General features: G+C 40.7%; 1 protein-coding gene across 1 annotated transcript in view; it reads right to left on the bottom strand.

Annotated features, from left to right (window-relative positions):
* RPS6KA5 (ribosomal protein S6 kinase A5) overlaps nt 1–19,650 on the bottom strand; it is a 193,420-nt gene that overhangs the window by 110,679 nt on the left and 63,091 nt on the right. The window contains exon 3 of the mRNA XM_081830060.1: nt 7,989–8,207. Coding sequence (XP_081686186.1) covers nt 7,989–8,207 — 219 coding nt within the window. The remainder of the gene's footprint in view (nt 1–7,988; nt 8,208–19,650) is intronic.

The following is a 19,650-nucleotide window of genomic DNA, read 5'->3' as shown; positions in this document are numbered from 1 at the left end:
ATGATTATAAACCTCCATAACCTGTTCCTTCAGCAAAACTGAGAGACAAGACCAAGCAGCATGCTGTGGGCAGGCTGAGAAAGAACAGGGCGGGACACAAGTGCTGCGGGAGGGTGAGAAAATGCAGTGAGACAGCAGGGTATAAAATTAATGTACAAAGACTGTCAGCTCTCAGCTAGAAGATATGGTGGAAGAGAAGACCCCGTGTACAACAGCAACACATGACAGAATATCTAAGAATAACTTAAGAAATTTGGGTAGGAGGAAAATGACAAAATACTCCCAAAGGTCTCAGAAGTAGATTTCAACAAATGAGATTTACCATGTTCTTGAAACAGGAATAACCAGTATCATAAAAGTATCAATTCTCCCTAAATTTTTTTAAAGATTTATTTATTTATTTGAGAGAGAGAGAGCATGAGTGGGAGGGGCAGAGGGAGAGAGATTCTCAAGTAGACTCTGTGCTGAGCGTAGAGCCCAATGCAGGGCTCAATCTCACGATCCTGAGATCACGACCTGAGCCGAAACCAAGAGTCCAATGCTTAACCAACTGAGCCACCCAGGTGCCCTGGGATTATTTTAAATCTTAAAAAATTTAGGGAGGGGCACCTGGGTGGTGCACTCGGTTAAGCATTGGACTCTTGGTTTCAGCTCAGGTTGTGATCTCAGGGTCGTGAGATTGAGCCCCACGTTGGACTCTGTGCTGGGCGTGGAGCCTGCTTAAGATTCTCTCTCTCCCTCTCCCTCTGCCCACCTCGCCTTGCACACCGTCTCTCCCTCTCTCTCTCTCAAAAAAATCAAATCAAATCAAATCAAAACAATCCCAATGAAAACAACCCTAACAAGCTCACCCTGCCCCAGAACTAGACAATTTGATTTTAAAGTTCTTGTTAAAAAATAAACAAACATGATGGGCCTCCAAATGATTCTGAAAAATAAGAGCAATAGAAGATAAAGGGGACTAGCCTTGCCAGGTATTAAAGCACACTGTAGAACTCTGATAAACTAAAATAGCATGATTATGGCAGATGATTCAACAAACCAAACACAACAAAGAATCAAGAAACAGACCCTAATATATATATGAGAATTTAAAATATGGGAAAGGCAGAGCCTCAAGTCAGTGTAAACTTGGACTTTTTACTAAATGGTGCTGGGAAAACTAGGAGCCATTTGAAAAAGATGAGGTTGGATACTATTTTATGTTCCCATGTATCAAAATACTCTGCAAAAAATAAAACTATACAAGCACTGGAAAAGACATTGGTGAATTCCTTTATAACCTCAAAGTTGAGAAGATCTTTTATGGCTTATGACTGAAAATCCATAAGCCATAAACATTGCTTTAAAATAAACTGCACTACATGTAAATTTAAATGTTTTACATGGTAAAAACATCATAAAGTCAAGAGAAAAATGGAAAGCAGGGAAGTTTTTACAATGCATATTGCAAATGGTTATTCTCTCTAAGAGCTCCTCAAAAATTAAGGAGAAAATGGCCAAAGGGTGCAAATAAATAATTCTCAGGAAAAAAAAAATGACCGTTAAAACATAAGCAAAGATGTTCACTCTAAGAAGAAGAATGCACATTAGTTCTACACAGAGCTGCCGCTCCTCATCTATGAGACAGGTAAATACCCGCAAGTGTGACGATACTCTGTGGAGAAACGGCACTCCAATACAATGCTGGCGGGAGTGTAAAATGCTACAACTCCTATGGAAGGATAAACGCAAAATACAGATCTAGTAATCTCCTTCCAGGAATCAAGTACAGTTTTTTCCTATGCAAGTGGGAAATGAAATGTGCAAGTTATACCCGAAGCAACAAAGTAAAAGATTAGAAACAGCCCTCCCGTTTCTAGTAGAGAATCGGTCACGCACACAATGGAACAGAACTGCATACTACAAAGCGATAAAAAAGAACAAGATGATCTTTATGAACTTGTGCAGCATGAGCTCTAGGATACACTAAGTGGAAAAAAAAAAAACAACAGTCAGAACAATAAGCACAGCAAGCTACCTCTGGTTATGACTGACAGGAGTTGGTATCAGGGACCCTGAAATACAACCCCATTTGAGCTAGATTTTTAACTTCTTACTTTGAATACTGACAGGTAAGGGAATGACTCTTGCCTTTCCATTAGAAACTGTATCTCAGGGTAACCAAGGAATGACAAAAAAAGGCTGTACTTGACAAAAGAATGCCAGCCAATAAATACAGAAGAAATGATAGATTTAGAAAATCACCATTTTGCAACTCATAATTAAATAGTTGGTTTAAGGGGCGCCTGGGTGGCTCAGTGGATAAGCGTCTGCCTTCGGCTCAGGTCATGATCCCAGAGTCCTGGGATCGAGCCCCGCATTGGGCTCCCTGCTCTGCGGAGAGCCTGCTTCTCCCTCTCCCACTCCCCCTGCTTGTGTTCCCTCTCTCACTGTTTCTCTGTCAAATAAACAAACAAAATCTTAAAAAAAATAGTTGGTGTAAGCAAGTAATTATCAAGTGTTAATTGTTAAAACCATAAAATGTCAAAACATCACACAAGTTATTTGCACTTCTAAGGAAAAAACATAGCCCTGTTATAAAGTGAGCAGACTGTCAGCTCTGTAATTCAGTCTCAGCATTACTAACAACCAGATAATATGTTTCTCCTGACGTGACACAATATGAAACATGAAATATCACCTATGATTTACTCCAGCTAAAACATTTAATGTCAATCTATCAAGATGAGATCTAGCTTCCCAACTACTGGAATTCGGTAGAGAGAGGGATGAGCTAACAGATACTACAAGATATTTTCTTAGACCAATACAAAAAAGGGAATGCTCCAGATTAAGAAATGTCAAAGACGTAACAACCAAGTGCATGTTCCTGGACTGGATCATGGTTTGGACAAATCAGCTATGATGGATACTATATGACAATTAGTGAAAAGTGAACATGGACCTGTGTGGTAGACGGCCACAAATTACTTGTAGTTTCCTCATCAGGAAGTGAAGTCTTTGGCAAGGATGTGGAGAAAAGGGAATCTTCGTGTGCTGTTGGTGGGAATGCAAACTGGTGCAGCCACTGTAGAAGACAGTATGGAGGTTCCTCAAAAACTTGAAAATAGAGGGCGCCTGAATGGCTCAGTTGTTAAGTGTCTGCCTTCGGCTCAGGTCATGATCCCAGGGTCCTGGGATCGAGCCCCACATCAGGCTCCCTGCTTGGCGGGAAGCCTGCTCTCCCTCTCCCACTCCCCCTGCTTGTGTTCCCTCTCTCTCGCTGTCAAATAAATAAATAAAATCTTTAAAAAAAAAAAAAGAAAGAAAATAGAGGTGCGTGTGGTGGGCTCATTCAGTACAGCATGCAGCTCTTGATCTTGGGGTTGTGAGTTTGGGCCCCACGTTGGGTGCAGAGCTAACTTAAAAATAAAATCTTTAAAAAAAATCAAAAATAGAAGTACCACATGATCCAACAACTCTACTTCTGGGTATTTACCTGAAGAAAACGGAAACACTGACTCAAGAAGATACATGCACCCCCATGTTCACTGCAGCGTTATTTACAATAGCCAAGATATAGAAACAACCTAAGTGTCCATCAACGATGAATGGATAAAGAAAATGTGGTACGTATATACACAATGGAGTATTATTCAGTCATAAAAAAGAATGAAATCCTGTCATTTGTGACAACATGGATGGATCCTTGAGGGCACTACACTAAGTGAAATTAATAAGACAAAGACGAATATCATATGATCTTACTTATATGTGGAATCTCTAAAAAGAAACAAAAAACAAACAAACAAACCAAGCTAATAAGTATAGAGAACAACAGTTAGGTGGTTGGCCAGAGACAGAGGTGGGGGGAGGTAGGCAACATGGGTGAAGCGAGTCAAAAGGTACAAACTTTCAGTTATAAGGTAAGTAAGTCAGAAAAAAAATAAGTATGTCATGAAGATGTAATGTACAGCATGGCAACTATAGTTAATAACACTGTATTGCATATTTGAAACTAAGAGGTTAAATCTTCAAAGTTCTCATCACAACAACAAAATTCTGTAACTATGTGTGATGAGGGACATTAATCAGATTTACTAGATTTACTTAATCATTTTGCAATATATACAAATATCAAATCATTACATTATATACCTAAGACTAATATAATGCTGTATGTCTATTATACCTTAATTAAAAAAAAACAAACCAGTGAAGTCTATTTCTCTACCACTGAATCTGGGCTGGTCTTGTGTTAGAGGCGAGACTCTAGGAGTTCCAGAGCCTAGCCTTGGGAGGCCTTGCACCCTCTACCTTTGCCCTCTTGGCAGCCTTTCATGAGCTTTCCTGAGGCTGCCATGCTATGAAGAAGCTGACCTACTGCACTGGAGGATGAGAGGTGCCCCAGACAACAGCCAACACCAACTTTCAGACATGAGAACAAAACCATCTTGGCACTTCAAGCCCAGCCAACTCTCCAGCTCGCTGAGCACCGCATGAGCAAGGCCAGGCCAAACCAGCAGAGATCCGCCCAGCCAACCCACAAAATTATGAGAAAATAAATGATTGTTTTAAGCAACTAAACTGTAGAGTGGTTTATTATGAGCAATAAATAACTGGTACCACTGGGTATTAAATGAAATGAAAGTTTATTAACCAGGAAAGGCAGACATCATCAACTGAAAAAAAAAAACACTGGTTACAAACTGTAGGTACCAGACAACCTCATTTGATAAAACGTTACATGCAGGCAGACACACGAGCTAAAAGATCCAGAAGGATATATACTAAGTAATAACCAATTGCTACATAATGAGGTAAACTCTGGGTAGTGAAAATGTTTTTGTTTTTGCTTTTCCATATTTTGCATATATGTGCTTTTGTAGTAATAAATAGTTTTAAAAAATATCTTTTTTAAAAAGATCTATAATGTTTACTTATTCTTCAGACAAAAAGGTCAGCTGGGTCCCTGAAGAGCTCCACATGAAAATTCTTGCTATTAACCTCAAATAGTACACAAAACTGGATAAAGTCAGTTAATCAATAAACTTTAGGGATAGTTATGGGCTGAATTGCGCCCCCACCCCAGCCCCAAATTAATATATTGAAGCCCTAACCCCCAGTACCTCAGAATGTGACTGTATATGAAGACTGGGTCTTTAAAGGTAATTAAGTTACTTTTATAAAATGAGGTCATCAGGGTGGGCCCTAATCCAGTCTGACTGGTATCCTTCTTAGAGGATGACTGAACTCAAAAAGCCCCACTGGGGTGTGATGCACAGAGGGAGGGCCATGTGAAGAGGCAGCAAGAGGGAGGCCATGTGCCAGCCAGGGAGAGAGGCCTGGAGCATGTACTTCCTTACGGCCCTCAGAGGAAACCAACACTGCCGGCCCCTCAATCGGGGCCTTCCAGCCACCAGAACCGTGAGGAAATAAATGTTGTTTCAGCCCCCAGTGTGTGGTATTTTGTTATGGCAAAATAAAGGCTACGTGTACAGCACGGTATTTGGAAAACTGACCTACTACGCATCCTAAGCACTGCAAACAGAACCATAAAGAGAGTTTATAATAAAGTCTTGTTCTAAGATTCTGAAAAGTTTTGTCTTTAAAGTCAAATAACAACTATAAACACGCACAAAGAGAAATTATGTTAAATATGAGAGAAAGCAGAGGGCATGCTTTCCAAGTGCACTGCCTCACTCATGAGGGAGCCGAGGTGCTATTCTAGTCCACATTCTACTCTTGAGCTGGTGTGAGAAACCAGTTTTCCTGTTTTGTTCTGCATTTGTTTATTTATGGGCCACCAACAAAGAGCAAAATTAATGGAGAACCAACAGCTAAAAAGCAACCCTACTAAACATTATTGTTTTTTTAATCCAATACAAAATATTCCATTCCTCTACTTTGAAATTAAAAACATGGTTACAAAAACTACACTATTTACAATAAGCAGTAAAAACAAACAAAAAAAGATTGAGTACAGTTATGATGAGAGAATTTGAAGAAGAGCGAGGAGAGGGCAGAGAAGAGCTGCCATGTGATGGGGTGGTCTAGGAGGATGCATTCTTGTTACTTCTGGCTTATATCCCACTTGTATAATCTTAGGCACATGATTTAACTTTTATGAGCTGGTTCACTGTAAAGGGAGAAGCTTAAACAAGGTAATTATTCCTCAACCAGTCTTTATGGACTTCCTAAAGCTTCCCTGGAAATTCTTATAGGGCAGGGACAGAAATAAACTGGTAGGGCTTGGTGCCCTTGAGCTTAGATTCAGGTAGTGGTATTCATTTCTGTTTGTTTTCCATTTGAACGTTTGTGTTTTCACTTGGGGTAAGAGTTCTGCTGCTGGAATAGTTGAAACCATTGTATCAAAATGCTCTGTCCCCTGACAACTAGGTAAAAATACGCCAGGAATACATATTTAAGAATGAGTAAATAGGGCGCCTGGGTGGCTCAGCTGGTTAAGCGACCGCCTTCGGCTCAGGTCATGATCCTGGAGTCCCTGGATCGAGTCCCGCATCAGGCTCCCTGCTCGGCAGGGGGTCTGCTTCTCCCTCTGACCCTCCTGACCCTCCCCCCTCTCATGCTCTCTCTCTCTCAGTCTCTCTGTCTCAAATAAATAAATAAAATCTTTAAAAAAAAAAAAAAAGAATGAGTAAATAACATAGCTGAGCAGATACACATAGGAGGCAGAAAGAAGAGCCAAATGATACTGACTTGTAGGAACATCAGGCAGACGATGACATTAATGGGGACTGTGACAGGGCAGGGGAGGGTGTGGCCTCTCTATATAAGAGATTTAGGATTGTTAGTTGATGCTAAGCATTGCAAACTGAGCCTGAAGTGTAACTTCATGACTCAAAAAGTGAATGCAATTTTAGGCATCATTAACAAAAGTATAATTTCCAAAATGCACTCATCAAATTACCCCATATATTTAAGAACCTGTTTGTACTACCAGTAATCAAAGAATATAGGCAGCACTGTTTGGCAGGTTTGAAGTGAGTCAGACCTAAGTTCCAACCTGCATTCTCAAGTTTACACACGCCGTGTAACTTTAGGAAATACAGCTTCTAGAACCTTCAACATCACTGTTGGGGGACTGGACCAGCACTGCTGTAAGGGTTAGTGATCACCAGGGATAATACTTAGCATATGCTGGCGTACCATAGGCGCTCAAGAAATAGCTAATGCCTACAGAGCACTGTGTGAAATTCTAGCTCATCTAATCCTCAGAACGGTTCGATAACCAGAAGATGGTAATAGGTAAATGCAAATTATCACAAGAATGGGACTAAAACTGTAACAAATGAAACAGTCAATGATGACAGACTGCAATATTAGCAGTACTACCATTTACTATTAGTAGGAACAGAAAATGGTGCAACTCTTCTGCAAAGCAATCGGACAACACGTAACAGAGGACGTTTTCAAAGTTCATATATGATGGTCCAACTCTATTTGGGAAAGGAAAGGATTCAGAAAGTGCCTATGGGTAGAAATGGGAGTGATCTGTTGACTGACTGGTGGGCATCTCCTTTATGTGCATGCTTATCACCAGAAAAGCAAAGCATCTCCAAGAATAGAAGACTTTCTTTTTTATTTTTGCCAGTTAGTGATTTCCATAAATATCCCTTTGTCCACCCAAACCTGGATGTTCCTGAGAACTCCTAAAGCAGAAACTGTGGCCCACTTCCCCATTCAGCTGCTCACATTTAAGTGGAAGCACACTGCCCAGGGAAGCAGACACTCCTAATGACCCAAGTATTTCTTAAGATTAATAAAGGAATGTGGAATAGAAGAATATAAATTCCTTCAGGTTGGGAGGTCCCAAATCCAGAGCAATTCAGGGTGTGCCAGGAATTGCCACCACAAAGAGAAGAATGAAGGTCAAAACATTTCATTTCTTCTAAGTCTGCAGTATGCTGCCCTTTGAGTTCATTGCAACTCAAGACCCAAGAGAAAGTGTTCTTGTTAGAAGTCTACCAACGATGGACACTTACCTAAAATGAGATGAAGTTTGGTTTCTGTCTGGAAAGCATAGTGCAAGGTCACCAAGAACGGTGACTGCCTGATGTGCTCCAGGACTTGCCGCTCCGTCCTTGTGTGCTCTGTGGTTTTGGCCTTTTGCACTATTGTGGCCTTTTTCAAGACTTTCATGGCGTACAGCTTGCCAGCGTCGTGACCGCTGATTTTACGAACCAGAAATACTTTTCCATAAGCTGAAAATGAGAAGAAAAAATAAAAACAATTAAAATACCACACACAATGGCAATTCATTGGAAGTTGCAAGTTACAACGCACAACAAACAAACATTCTTTGTTTGTTGTTCATTGCTGTTTCAAATAGTTCTTTCATAGGGGCACCTGGGTGGCTCAGTTGGTTGAGTGTCTGCCTTCGGCTCAGGTCATGATCCCAGGGTCCTGGGATGGGGCTCCACGTCGGGCTCCTGCTTCTCCCTCTTTGTCCCCCCACCCAGCTCGTGCTCTCTCTCCCTCAAATAAATAAAATCTTTAAAAATTAGTTCTTTCATACATTTCTGCAATTGTATGCCTATAAATATATTTCTAGGTCTAAACCTTGGTATTTACATATCCAACCACTGCTGACAAAGTTATATTTTACTGGCATTTTCTCAATATTTTTAGCTGTAGGAAACTAGCTGTTATTATGGTCAATTAACCACAATCCAATTCTGGAACAACTGGGACATTTCAGACATCAGATAAGATCTCCAGGTGTTGCTGCTGATGTAAACAAATGAAAAGTTGTTTTTTGGGTTTTTTTTAAGATTTTATTTATTTATTTGAGAGAGAGAGAATGAGAGACAGATAGCAAGAGAGGGAAGAGGGTCAGAGGGAGAAGCAGACCCCCGGTAGAGCAGGGAGCCCGATGCGGGACTCGATCCCGGGACTCCAGGATCATGACCTGAGCCGAAGGCAGTCGCCTAACCAACTGAGCCCTGAAAACAGTTCTTAATAAGAATCTCATACATTTAAATCAAGCACCTCAAGTATCCCTCTATACTTACTGAAAAATCTAAAGGAACAGAAGCTGACATTTAAAAACAAAAGAGATCTTCAGATTTAAAAAAACATTAGAATGCCCTAAATTGTCAGCAATCCTGACAGAAGCCCCTTTACACCTCCAGGCAGTAAGTCATGGCTCAGTGGGTCAGCCTCGCCAAGTCTTCCCTGAGGGCTCAGCTGGGCCCATCCTGTTAGTGTAGCGCCACTCCCCCAAGTGGGGGCACTGGAAGGAGCACGGTGCACCTTGGGCAGAGCAGGTACAGCAGGTATCTGCATCAATTTCCTTAGAGAAAGGGGGAGAGGGCGGGAAGGGGTACAAAGAGGAGGGTGGAGGAAAGGCAGAAACACCACTGTGACAGGGAAGGGGTAGGTCCCCAATTCATCTCTACAGTGTGTAAATTCTCTTCCCTTTTAAAACACCTCCTGGGATGGGTAACCCAGTCCCACTTTTGAAGTTCAAGACTTTAGTCAGACCATTCTGGAGCCAGTCTGAGTTCTGACCCAGACCAGTGCTTCCCTGCCCTCTGCCCACACCTTCACCGTACTGAGCACCAATAATTCTGTTTGGATCCACTCACTAGTGTGAGAGAGCTTTAAGCTTTAAGCTTGTACCCTCTGTGTTATTCAGGTCAGTCCTTCGGGAAGTAAATTAGTACCAACAGATGATATACACAGACATACGGATCAGTGAAAGGCTGCAATACTCCTGAGGAGGAGGAAAACCAACACTTCCTAAGGAACTTGTCTATGCCAGGCTCTGTGCTAAACATATTCCACATATTGGTTCACTTAATCCTCAGAACAGCCAATGAAGGTGGTACTTTCAGTAATTCCATTTCACAGATGAGGAAATGGGTTCAAGGAACGTAAGGAACCAGCCAAAAGACTTGGGTAAGAAGTGGCAGAACTGATTCAAGCTTCAGGGAACCACATTTTCTACCGAAAATGAATTTTAAAAAACGATTCTTCACAAATACTAGAAATCGGATGCTCTGGGTTTTAGTAAAATCACTACCATAAATATACTGAACACATTCTGGAATACAGAGAAAGTTCACAAAAGGTTTGTGTCTTATCTCATTGCAAATAAAGTATAGACTGAGATTTTAGTGAGGTAAAAGTGAACCAAAAGAAGAAAATGACAACTTTCCGAACCTAACAAATTAACCTGAAGTATAAAAATGAAAAAAGCTAATCTATTCAGAAGCACTGAAAAGAAGCTGGAAAATATTCTAATGAAATGTGCTGTATCGTCCACAGAGTCAGCCATGACATAAACTTGGGAGAAAATGAAGTCCTCTACAAGTACGGGGCTTTTGTGTTCCCTACACACACACGGCACCTGCCCTGAATTCCTGTTCTGTGAGATTCCCAGCTCCAGAATGTTCCTTAGAAATTATGTTACCCATACAAGCTCTCCAACAAAGAAAATCTTCCATCATCGCTGGAAGATGGCTGTTCGGCTTATTCGTAGTCTTTCAGCATAAGTGTTGACCCATGCAGGGTGTTAGCACTGGACATCTGAGTACTTGTCAGGTGCTTTGGAGGTACATTAGCTCATTCCATTCCTATAGAATCCCTGTAAGTAGATGAGGAGGACTACCTCCATTTCACAGATGGAGAAACTGAAGCATAGAACATACTTGCCCACGGGCGCCTGGGTGGCTCAGTCGTTAAGCGTCTGCCTTCAGCTCAGGTCATGATCCCAGGGTCCTGGGATCGAGTCCCACATCGGCTCCCTGCTCGGCAGGAAGCCTGCTTCTCCCTCTCCCACTCCCCCTGCTTGTGTTCCTGCTCTCGCTATCTCTCTCTCTGTCAAATAAATAAATAAAAATCTTTAAAAAAAAAAAAAGAACATACTTGCCCACTTAGCCCTGTGCCCACACTCTGAGCTATGCTCCATCTGCCTCCCTTCAGTGAATGACTTCACAGGCAAATAAAGGAGTCAGACATTAAGCAGAAGTGATAATTGGTGTTTTATTGGTGGAATGGACACAGTGCTATTAACTTCTAAGAGGAGAAAGTCTTGCAAAGTGGCCCATTTTATTGATGGAGAGGGGAGATGGAAATATTAGAAAATGTTCCCTATATTGAGTGGAAACAAGCCTTTTTTAATATTTATCTGTTGGTCCTTCTACACCCTCTGGACTTACAAAAAAGAATATTACCCTTCTTCTATAATTTTTTTTTTAATATTTAAAAACACTATCATGCCATCTCACCTACGCAGAATGTCCTTATTCCTTAAACCGATCTTAAAGTAAATGATTTTGAGACTTCTCACCACTAGGAGGTTCCACTGATGTGCTCTGTGAGTTATAAACACTTTTTCTTTGATTTCTTTCCTGTTACTATCAAAATATGTCATATTACGCTCTCCACATAAATATGAGATAGCATAGGATGATAATGGATGTGTCAAATAATATAAAATCATCCTATTGCTACATTATAAACTATTTGTCAAATAATAAACAGTCATCTTCTTTGCCATGTGATGATATCCAGAAGCTTGCCAATAACATAAGCTAAAGTCTACATATATCCTGCCAATACAATTACTTTCTCATCTATCAAAAAATGTCAGGGGAAAAAGTGTGATAAAGCTTACAAATCTTGTTTTTACTTTTATAATTGCCATGATTAACTAAAGCTACAGTAAGTACTTTTATCACTTAGTAAGTGCCAAAGATGCTTTTGTCAACAAAATTTGAGAAGGGCCTTATAACATTCCAATTAACAAATATTTCAGACAAACAGGATCTTATAAGTAGGCTGCCTAACTAAAACATAGTTGTCTCCAAACGGCCTTGTTTTTGAAGCACCCATAAGGCTGCTTATCACACTGCAAGGGGGAAGAAAACACAGTCATTATTGGAGAGACTTTACACAAGCCACCCTCCCTGGGTAAGCTGGTTTGCAGCTTAGTACAGAGGGAGAAAGTCAAATAGTCCTTCTGCTGAACAGCACCCTCCACTCCAGAACCATCCACATGTTTTCCAGCACTTTAAGCGGGGCCACTAAAACTGGAAGTGATGGCAGTATTAGATCCTTCCCATTTGTAACCAGATGAATGACTGCCTGCCTTCCAGTGCGGCCATCTCCTGGCTTTCGTTCGTTAGGTGTGTGCTGACATCATTAAAGAATTCCAATTTTTAGGGCGCCTGGGTGGCTCAGTTGGTTAGGCGACTGACTGCCTTCGGCTCAGGTCATGATCCTGGAGTCCCGGGATCAAGTCCCGCATCGGGCTCCCTGCTCGGCGGGGAGTCTGCTTCTCCCTCTGACCCTACCCCCTCTCATGTACTCTCTCTCATTCTTGCTCTCTCAAATGAATAAATAAATCTTTAAAAAAAAAAAAAAAAATTCCAATTTTGAAAGCATCTTTTGCAAACTGGAAAGGTTACCAATGGTGAAAACTCTTTTGGCCGTAAAAAATAAACAATAGTACTTCCTGCTCAGATAGAGCCCCTAAAATGGATATTTGGCAACACATCTGGCTTTTCTACTTAAGAGACTGAGCTTCCTGCTTTAGTGTGACTCTCTATGTCCACACCGACATGCAATGGCTTCAAATGCTTTATCAGCAATCCTCACAGAAGTCTTGTGTACTGCTGTGAATCTTACTGATTTCAGCAGCACAACGGCCTTCTCAAGATACCCGGCCAAGTAATACGAGCGAAAGAGGGCATGGAGTTCACTGGTTTTCCAGAGGACCAGTCTCACAGCCCTCGATGGAGGGTAGAAGTTCTCCTTACTTTGAGACTGAGGGAAAGTCAATTATAAGAATCCATGATAAGAAGGATTCATTCCTGACTTAGCTTGATAGACACCTGTGATCATATGAATGGAATAAATCCTTCAATTCTAGGCCCTACAGACATCATTTTGGGTTCTGCTGAAGACCTGCATGCTTGTCTAGCCAAGCAGCCATTTTTGGAGCAGAGAACTGGATCAAGACACGTAAGTAAACTTCGCCAAAGCTGGAAAAAGATTTCTACAGCTCAGAGGAAAACTACAGATATCTTAAGAAGGTTACTTCTGTTCAAACTGAAATGTGGATTTAGAATTCTATCCTAGCTGACACAGACAGCACAATGTTGGCAAACCTTGTTGACAATAATCTCAACAGCTTGAGGATAAAGCAAATAACGTAAAAGGAACTAAAACCAAGAATCATGGGGAAACGTCTAGCTCCGTGGAGTAGGTCTTGGTTTGCTTTTCCAATGTAGGAATCTTATTCCACTTGCCACAATTACCATTATGAATCAGGTTTTTAGCACTTGTTGTCATAATAAAGAAAAGTTAAAACTGACTGACAGTTTTAAAACAAGATGACATTCATGCTGCCATATCAAAAGCCACCGCACAATTTCAACTACTTTTTCAAGCTAAACAAAGCAGCCTTCTTGCTGAAATGTATTTTGACCATAATTAAACTGATCTTTTCACTTTATTTGTAACATGTGAATTCATTAAAAAGTTTTAGGAAGTAGCATTTACTCCTTGCATTAAAATGATAATGAGCTCACAATTTGGTAAAAAAGTATTTTTATAGTCTAAAACAGCAATCACTTTACAATGCCCTAAGATCAAATTCATGTAAAATTACGTATGTTTACATGCATTATTCTGGAGGAAGAGGTTAAGGACCATTGTTCTAGCCGGTCTCTGGTTTATTTAGTTTGCATTACAGTGCTCACCTGGGACATACTGCTCTCACTGGGATCCAAATGGCTCAATCACTGGGAGATCACTGTTTCCTGTCACTCAAACTTTTCCTAATGCTATCTAAAACTGTGTACATTGTACACACTGCTTATCAGCCACGTTACACTTTGGGTTCATACCGAACTTGTAGCCGAAACTACTGTACTTGAACCACAGCCTTTAAAAAAATATATGGTAGAAATTCTTAATGACTTCCGTTTAGACAACTGAGCCCTCCCCTCCTCTGTGCAACACACTGCTGCACACTGAATGCCTGGGGCTGGCTGGTTCACCCGTGCGCTTGTCTCCCGGCAGCTCAGCCGTCTGCTTCCTACCACTCACGGATACTCGTGGCCTCACCCATTGACTCCTATTGTAGATGTTACTGTTATTATGTAATTTAACCATATATTACATAAACCACTAAAATGTAAATGTGAAAGAAAAGAGAAAAATGAGGTTGAGTACTGTGGAAGAACTACATAAAAGCAAGACACTTAAAAAAAAAGAGCTGCTGAAAAGCTAGGTGTGGGTGGAACACTATAAAAGGCTTGGGGGAAAATTGTGGAAATCTAGAAGGATTTTGTACTCAGAGTACTTCAAATGCGTCTGGTTCTCACTCCACTTTAAAGAATCCGAAACTTAATTTTAGATGTTGCACTACAAGTGTAGTTTATACAAAATAAATTATTGTTTAAGAAATTATTCTCAAAGAAAAGGTCCTGTGCCTACAAATAAAGACTGGTAAGTGAATAGATATTTATCTTTTTTAAGTGAAAATAGTATGTTCAGAGTATTTATATATATCCTTTTAAAGTGATTTTCCACTTTAACCAACTTCTTTTGATTAACCACAAGTACCAATCATGTCATATGAGAGAGGATCATGTTCATCACTGCTGGAACCCATCCCTCTCTCCTCCTTCCAGATTAATGGAATCTTGTTCAAGGGTGACCTGGCTATCAACCACTATGCCTCCCAGCTTACTTCCATCCTCAACCTGGTAAACACAGCTTTTGTGATGTCATCTGAACTGTTGATAAAAATATAACCCTTCTGGCTCAAATCAGTTGATTTCCAACTGCCCTTACGATTGGGAGAATCCTTAATATAATTAAATTATCTAGCTTCTACCTTCCTCTCTCCACCTTCTTACCACCTCATTACCGGACTCCTTCAGACAGCCAACCTTCTCTGACTTCCTAGACTAGCACAATTCCTCTGATTTTATGTTCTCATGACACCACACATTCTTTGTCACAGGGATGATCAGAAACATGACTTTTCATTTATTTGTATGAATGCTTCATTGTCTAAGTTCCACTGGACTGTAAATTCAACAAAATCATACACTGTCTGATTTTACTCATTCTGTATCATTAGCAAGTAACCTGAGCTGCCACATCATGGAAACTCAAATAATACTGAGCGCGTGAAAAACAAATGAACAAACAAGTTAGTGCACAGGATTAGACCAAAGAACGAGCTCTATGGTATATAGCCAAATACCTTCTTCTCAGGTAGTAATTTTGATCTGAAGTTGAAGCTGTCTTTAATGAAAGAAACCAGTAATGCAGATCTGCAACACAGAGCCATACCCAGCCAGCTCCTTCCCTCTGGGGAAGGAACAATGAGCTTTCATGAAACAATCTCCCCCCCCTTTTTTTTTAAAGATTTTATTTATTTATTCATAAGAGACAGAGAGAGAGAGAGAGGCAGAGGGAGAAGCAGGCTCCCCGCTGAGCAGGGAGCCTGATGTGGGACTCGATCCCAGGACCCAGGGATCATGACCTGAGCCGAAGGCAGACGCTTAACCATCTGAGCCACCCAGGTGCCCTGAAGCAATCCCTTTTAATTTGGGTATTAAATATGATTCCTGGCAACATTCCCTGGTGAAAGTGAACTCAGGAAACTTAGATGCCACCATTCTAGAGCAGAAAAATGTCCTAACATAATGACATCCATATATGGCCACTGTTTTGTGATCTGCCACAACCACTTAAGAATGAATTACAATGCCTGGCCATATCCCTTTCTCGTATATAATTTAACCTGGGGAAAGATTTCTGTCTTTCCACATGTGATATGTCCTGGGCACTGACCAGCAGGCCACATGCCTTCCCTCCTTCTTCCCCTGTGGAACTTCATTCACCCCAAGACAGCAATGTCAGAAATGGAACCAAGCAAGAAATATACTCGTGGAATTCTGAATTTCACTTGTCCTGCTCTTGAAAACTGGTATCCTTGTCAATAGGCGAGTCGAATGTACACGATGAGTAATGCTAGAGTGGTACATATGAAGCCCCCCTAAAACTGCCATCATCAATCTCAGAGAATTAGCTTCATTTCAGTGTTTAGTGCGGCACAATCATCCACAAAAAACACACACTCTCAGTGCAACAGTGAAACTGACTAACCACAATTTGGTACTTCTAAAGATTCATCTGAAACATCTGATTAATTAGACCTTAGAATTAAAAAGAAACATTACTGGGGTGCCTGGGTATCTCATTCGGTTAAACATCCAAATCTTGGTTTTGGCTCAGGTCACGATCTCAGGGTCGTGAGATCGAGCCCTATGTCAGGCTCAGGTGCTGGGAGTGGAGCCTGCTTAAGATTCTCTCCCTCTGCCCCTTCCCCCTCTAAAAATAAAAGAAATAAAAAGAAACACTGTCCATCTCAGTAATTCTCCAAAATGTACCCTATGTGGACAGAGCAATAGAAAGCACCTCACTTGGACCACAGTAGCAGCTGAGTTCTACTCAGAAACACATCAGTACAGTACAGTTTAATCTTATGTGTATCACTTTCTAAAGAGACTACCTAAAATACAATGATGTGTTTTCAATAATACTGCCACCTCTTTTGTCAAAGATGCTATTCTCATGATATGATTTAATGTTCATGATATAAGAACCATTCAATAACTTAAGTGCTTGTCACAAGTCTGTCTGAACAGGTTTTTTCCAAACAGTGGGCCGTGACCCACTAGTGGATGATGGTATCAATTTAATGGGTTCAAACAGCATTCTAAAAAACTAAAAGAGAACCAAATATACTACAAGTATTTCATGGAACCTGTGTTTTCTCTTTATATATGCATGTGCATGTGTATGTATATATGAATGTAAACAAATCTGACCACACAGGAGGAGAAAAGAGGGTAGTACAGAGCAATGGTTAATACACAGACTGCCTGAGTTTGAGCCCTAGATACATTATTTAGTAACTATATGACCTTGGGTAAAACAGTTAAGATAACAGTGTCTCCGGTGCCTGGGTGACTCAGCCAGTTGGGCATCTGACCCTTGGTTTCCGCTCAGGTCATGATTGTGAGATTGAGCCTCATGGCAGGCTCCGTGCTCAGCGGGGAGTCAGCTTGAGATTCTCTCTCCCTCTCTCTCTCCTCCTCCCCCCGCTTGTGCTCTTTCTCTTTCTCTCTAAAATAATAATAATAAAAAAAAGATAACAGTGCCTCAATTTCCTCACTAGGGATAGTAATAGTTCCTACATTATAAGGTGTGGGGATTAAATAAATTAATATAAGCATCCCGGCAGATAACAAACACTATGTAAGTGTTAGTGGAAAAAAGTGTGTGTGTGTTTATACGTCTATATGCATAACATAAATACACATACTGAGTTGCAATACAAAATGTGCCTATTTCGTCCTATGGGTAATAATCAGAAGAGCTTGAAAGCCACTGTTCTAGATGAATTTATATGCCTTGCCTTTAAAAGGAAAATTATGGGGCGCCTGGGTGGCTCAGTTGGTTAAGCATCTGCCTTGGGCTCAGGTCATGATCTCAGGGTCCTAGGATTGAGTCCCATGTCAGGCTCCTGGCTCAGTGGGGAGTCTGCTTCTCCCTCTCCTCTGCCCCTCCCCCCGTTCCTGTTCTCTCTCTCTCAAATAAATAAATAAAATCTTAAAAAAAGAAAAAAGAAAGAAAAAGAAAGTCATGCAAGTCACAGAGTTTTCCCTTTATCCCTGCCTCTCAGTTACCTCAGAGGTAAATGTAAGACTCCGTTACAACGCCTGTCTCACCCCAGATGTCTGTGACATCTACTTCACTTCCCTTTTATCTGGCTTTTGCTCGGTCGTCTTCTTCTTCTTTTTTTTAGGTTCTCTCTTTTTTATCTATCTTTGAAAATGCCCTTCAGTCTCTTTTTGAAAGTAGGTAAATTTCAAAACACATTAAAAATAAAATGCACTTGATTTTCATATTTATGAAATAAGCATTGTTTACTAAATTCTCTTATATAACAGATATCTTAATTGTCCACTCAATTCCAAATATTAAAAAAATACATACCTATAAAACTAAGTATTTCAATATATTTTTTTTTAAAGATTTTATTTATTTATTTGAGAGAGAGAGAATGAGAGACAGAGAGCACGAGAGGGAAGAGGGTCAGAGGGAGAAGCAGACCCCCTGCTGAGCAGGGAGCCCGATGCGGGACTCGATCCCGGGACTCCAGGATCATGACCTGAGCCGAAGGCAGTCGCTTAACCAACTGAGCCACCCAGGCGCCCTCAATATAATTTTAAAAGAAAAAAAGGAGAATTTGAGCTATTTAACACAACTATTTTTTTTAATTGGCCACTGTTTTCATTTGTAAAATAAAAAACACCCAAAATTTCTAAAATTAATGAAGGTAGACTGACTAAAATAGATTATTCTTCTAGCATGTAAGGAAAAGCTATGAATCCAAAACATGATTAAATAAATATTTGCTAAAAAGCAAAAGAGACATAGTGAAAGCATACGAAATCATAAGCAGTAATTTTTATAAAAAACACCAGGTAGGCCATTTGTTCGGGGCACAAACATTTATATCTTCTAGAAGATACATAATAAAGAGGATCTAGATGAGATATAAAAAAAGCGTCAGCATTCTAGATTTAACCCAATTATAGTTTTTAAATTAACCAGGGCCATTTCACCCATTTGCTTAACTCCTTCAATGGTCAGAAACAGTAGTACAGCTGAATCAGGAACACAAATCAGTACATTTTCTCATGAATGGTGATAGCGTCGAAAAAAGACTTAGTATGTACAAAGGTTGAAAGTAAAAATAGTCACAGGATTAACTATCTGGGGGTATCATTTATGCATATTCCATTAGTTTGAGTAATTAAAGACTAATTGTATAATGATCTTCTAGATCAGCACTGTGTATTCAGAGAAAGCACTGAGACACTCCGTGCATTAAACCAGCTCATAACTGCATACATGGAAGTGGCTATGGCCAACTCCTGACTACCTCCGTATGGATGACCCATTTAAACCACAGGCCATTTCTGACCCCTGGTGCCAAATGACTTGAAAACCAAAGATTCTGGTCCAACAGGAAAGAAGAAAAAGTTACAAAGGAAACCATGTCCAACTGTGAGGTCTAGACTTGGAAATGACTACCCGTGGATGTGATTACCCGAGAATCTCACTAAAAGAAAAATACACAAAAACAAGTAAATAAGAACAACTAAGAAGCACATTCATAAATTATTCTCTTTATATCTCAACAAACAAGCCATTTCCCTAGCTACACAGTTAGGTCTTAATGACCAGTGTTAATGACCATCTGTAGCAGACGTGAATGGTGCTCTGCCAGATCACACTTTTATAGGCCAGGGTACCCAAACCCCAGCCACTAGTAGCCCACAGTTGCCTCCTTCTGCCTCTGGAGAAAGACCTAAGGTAGACAGAAGTCACAGTCTCACCTGGGAGGGTACATTCCACCACTCCCTACCCCGCCCCCACCCAAGCAGCCCACAGTCAATGACTACCATAGGTACAAAGGCTTGCCTCATCCCTTTGGCGCCAAAACTTCCCATGGGCTCAGGCTGAATCTAGACCCCAGCTTAGACCACATGCTGCTTAGGTTCTTCCCCCACTCCTTCTGCTTTCCTCACTCCCTCCTGAGAG

This window comes from Leptonychotes weddellii, chromosome 9 (assembly GCF_054177405.1).
Source record: "Leptonychotes weddellii isolate Sample4059 chromosome 9, ASM5417740v2, whole genome shotgun sequence".
Taxonomy (NCBI): domain Eukaryota; kingdom Metazoa; phylum Chordata; class Mammalia; order Carnivora; family Phocidae; genus Leptonychotes; species Leptonychotes weddellii.
This window is presented reverse-complemented; position numbering and strand designations above follow the sequence as displayed.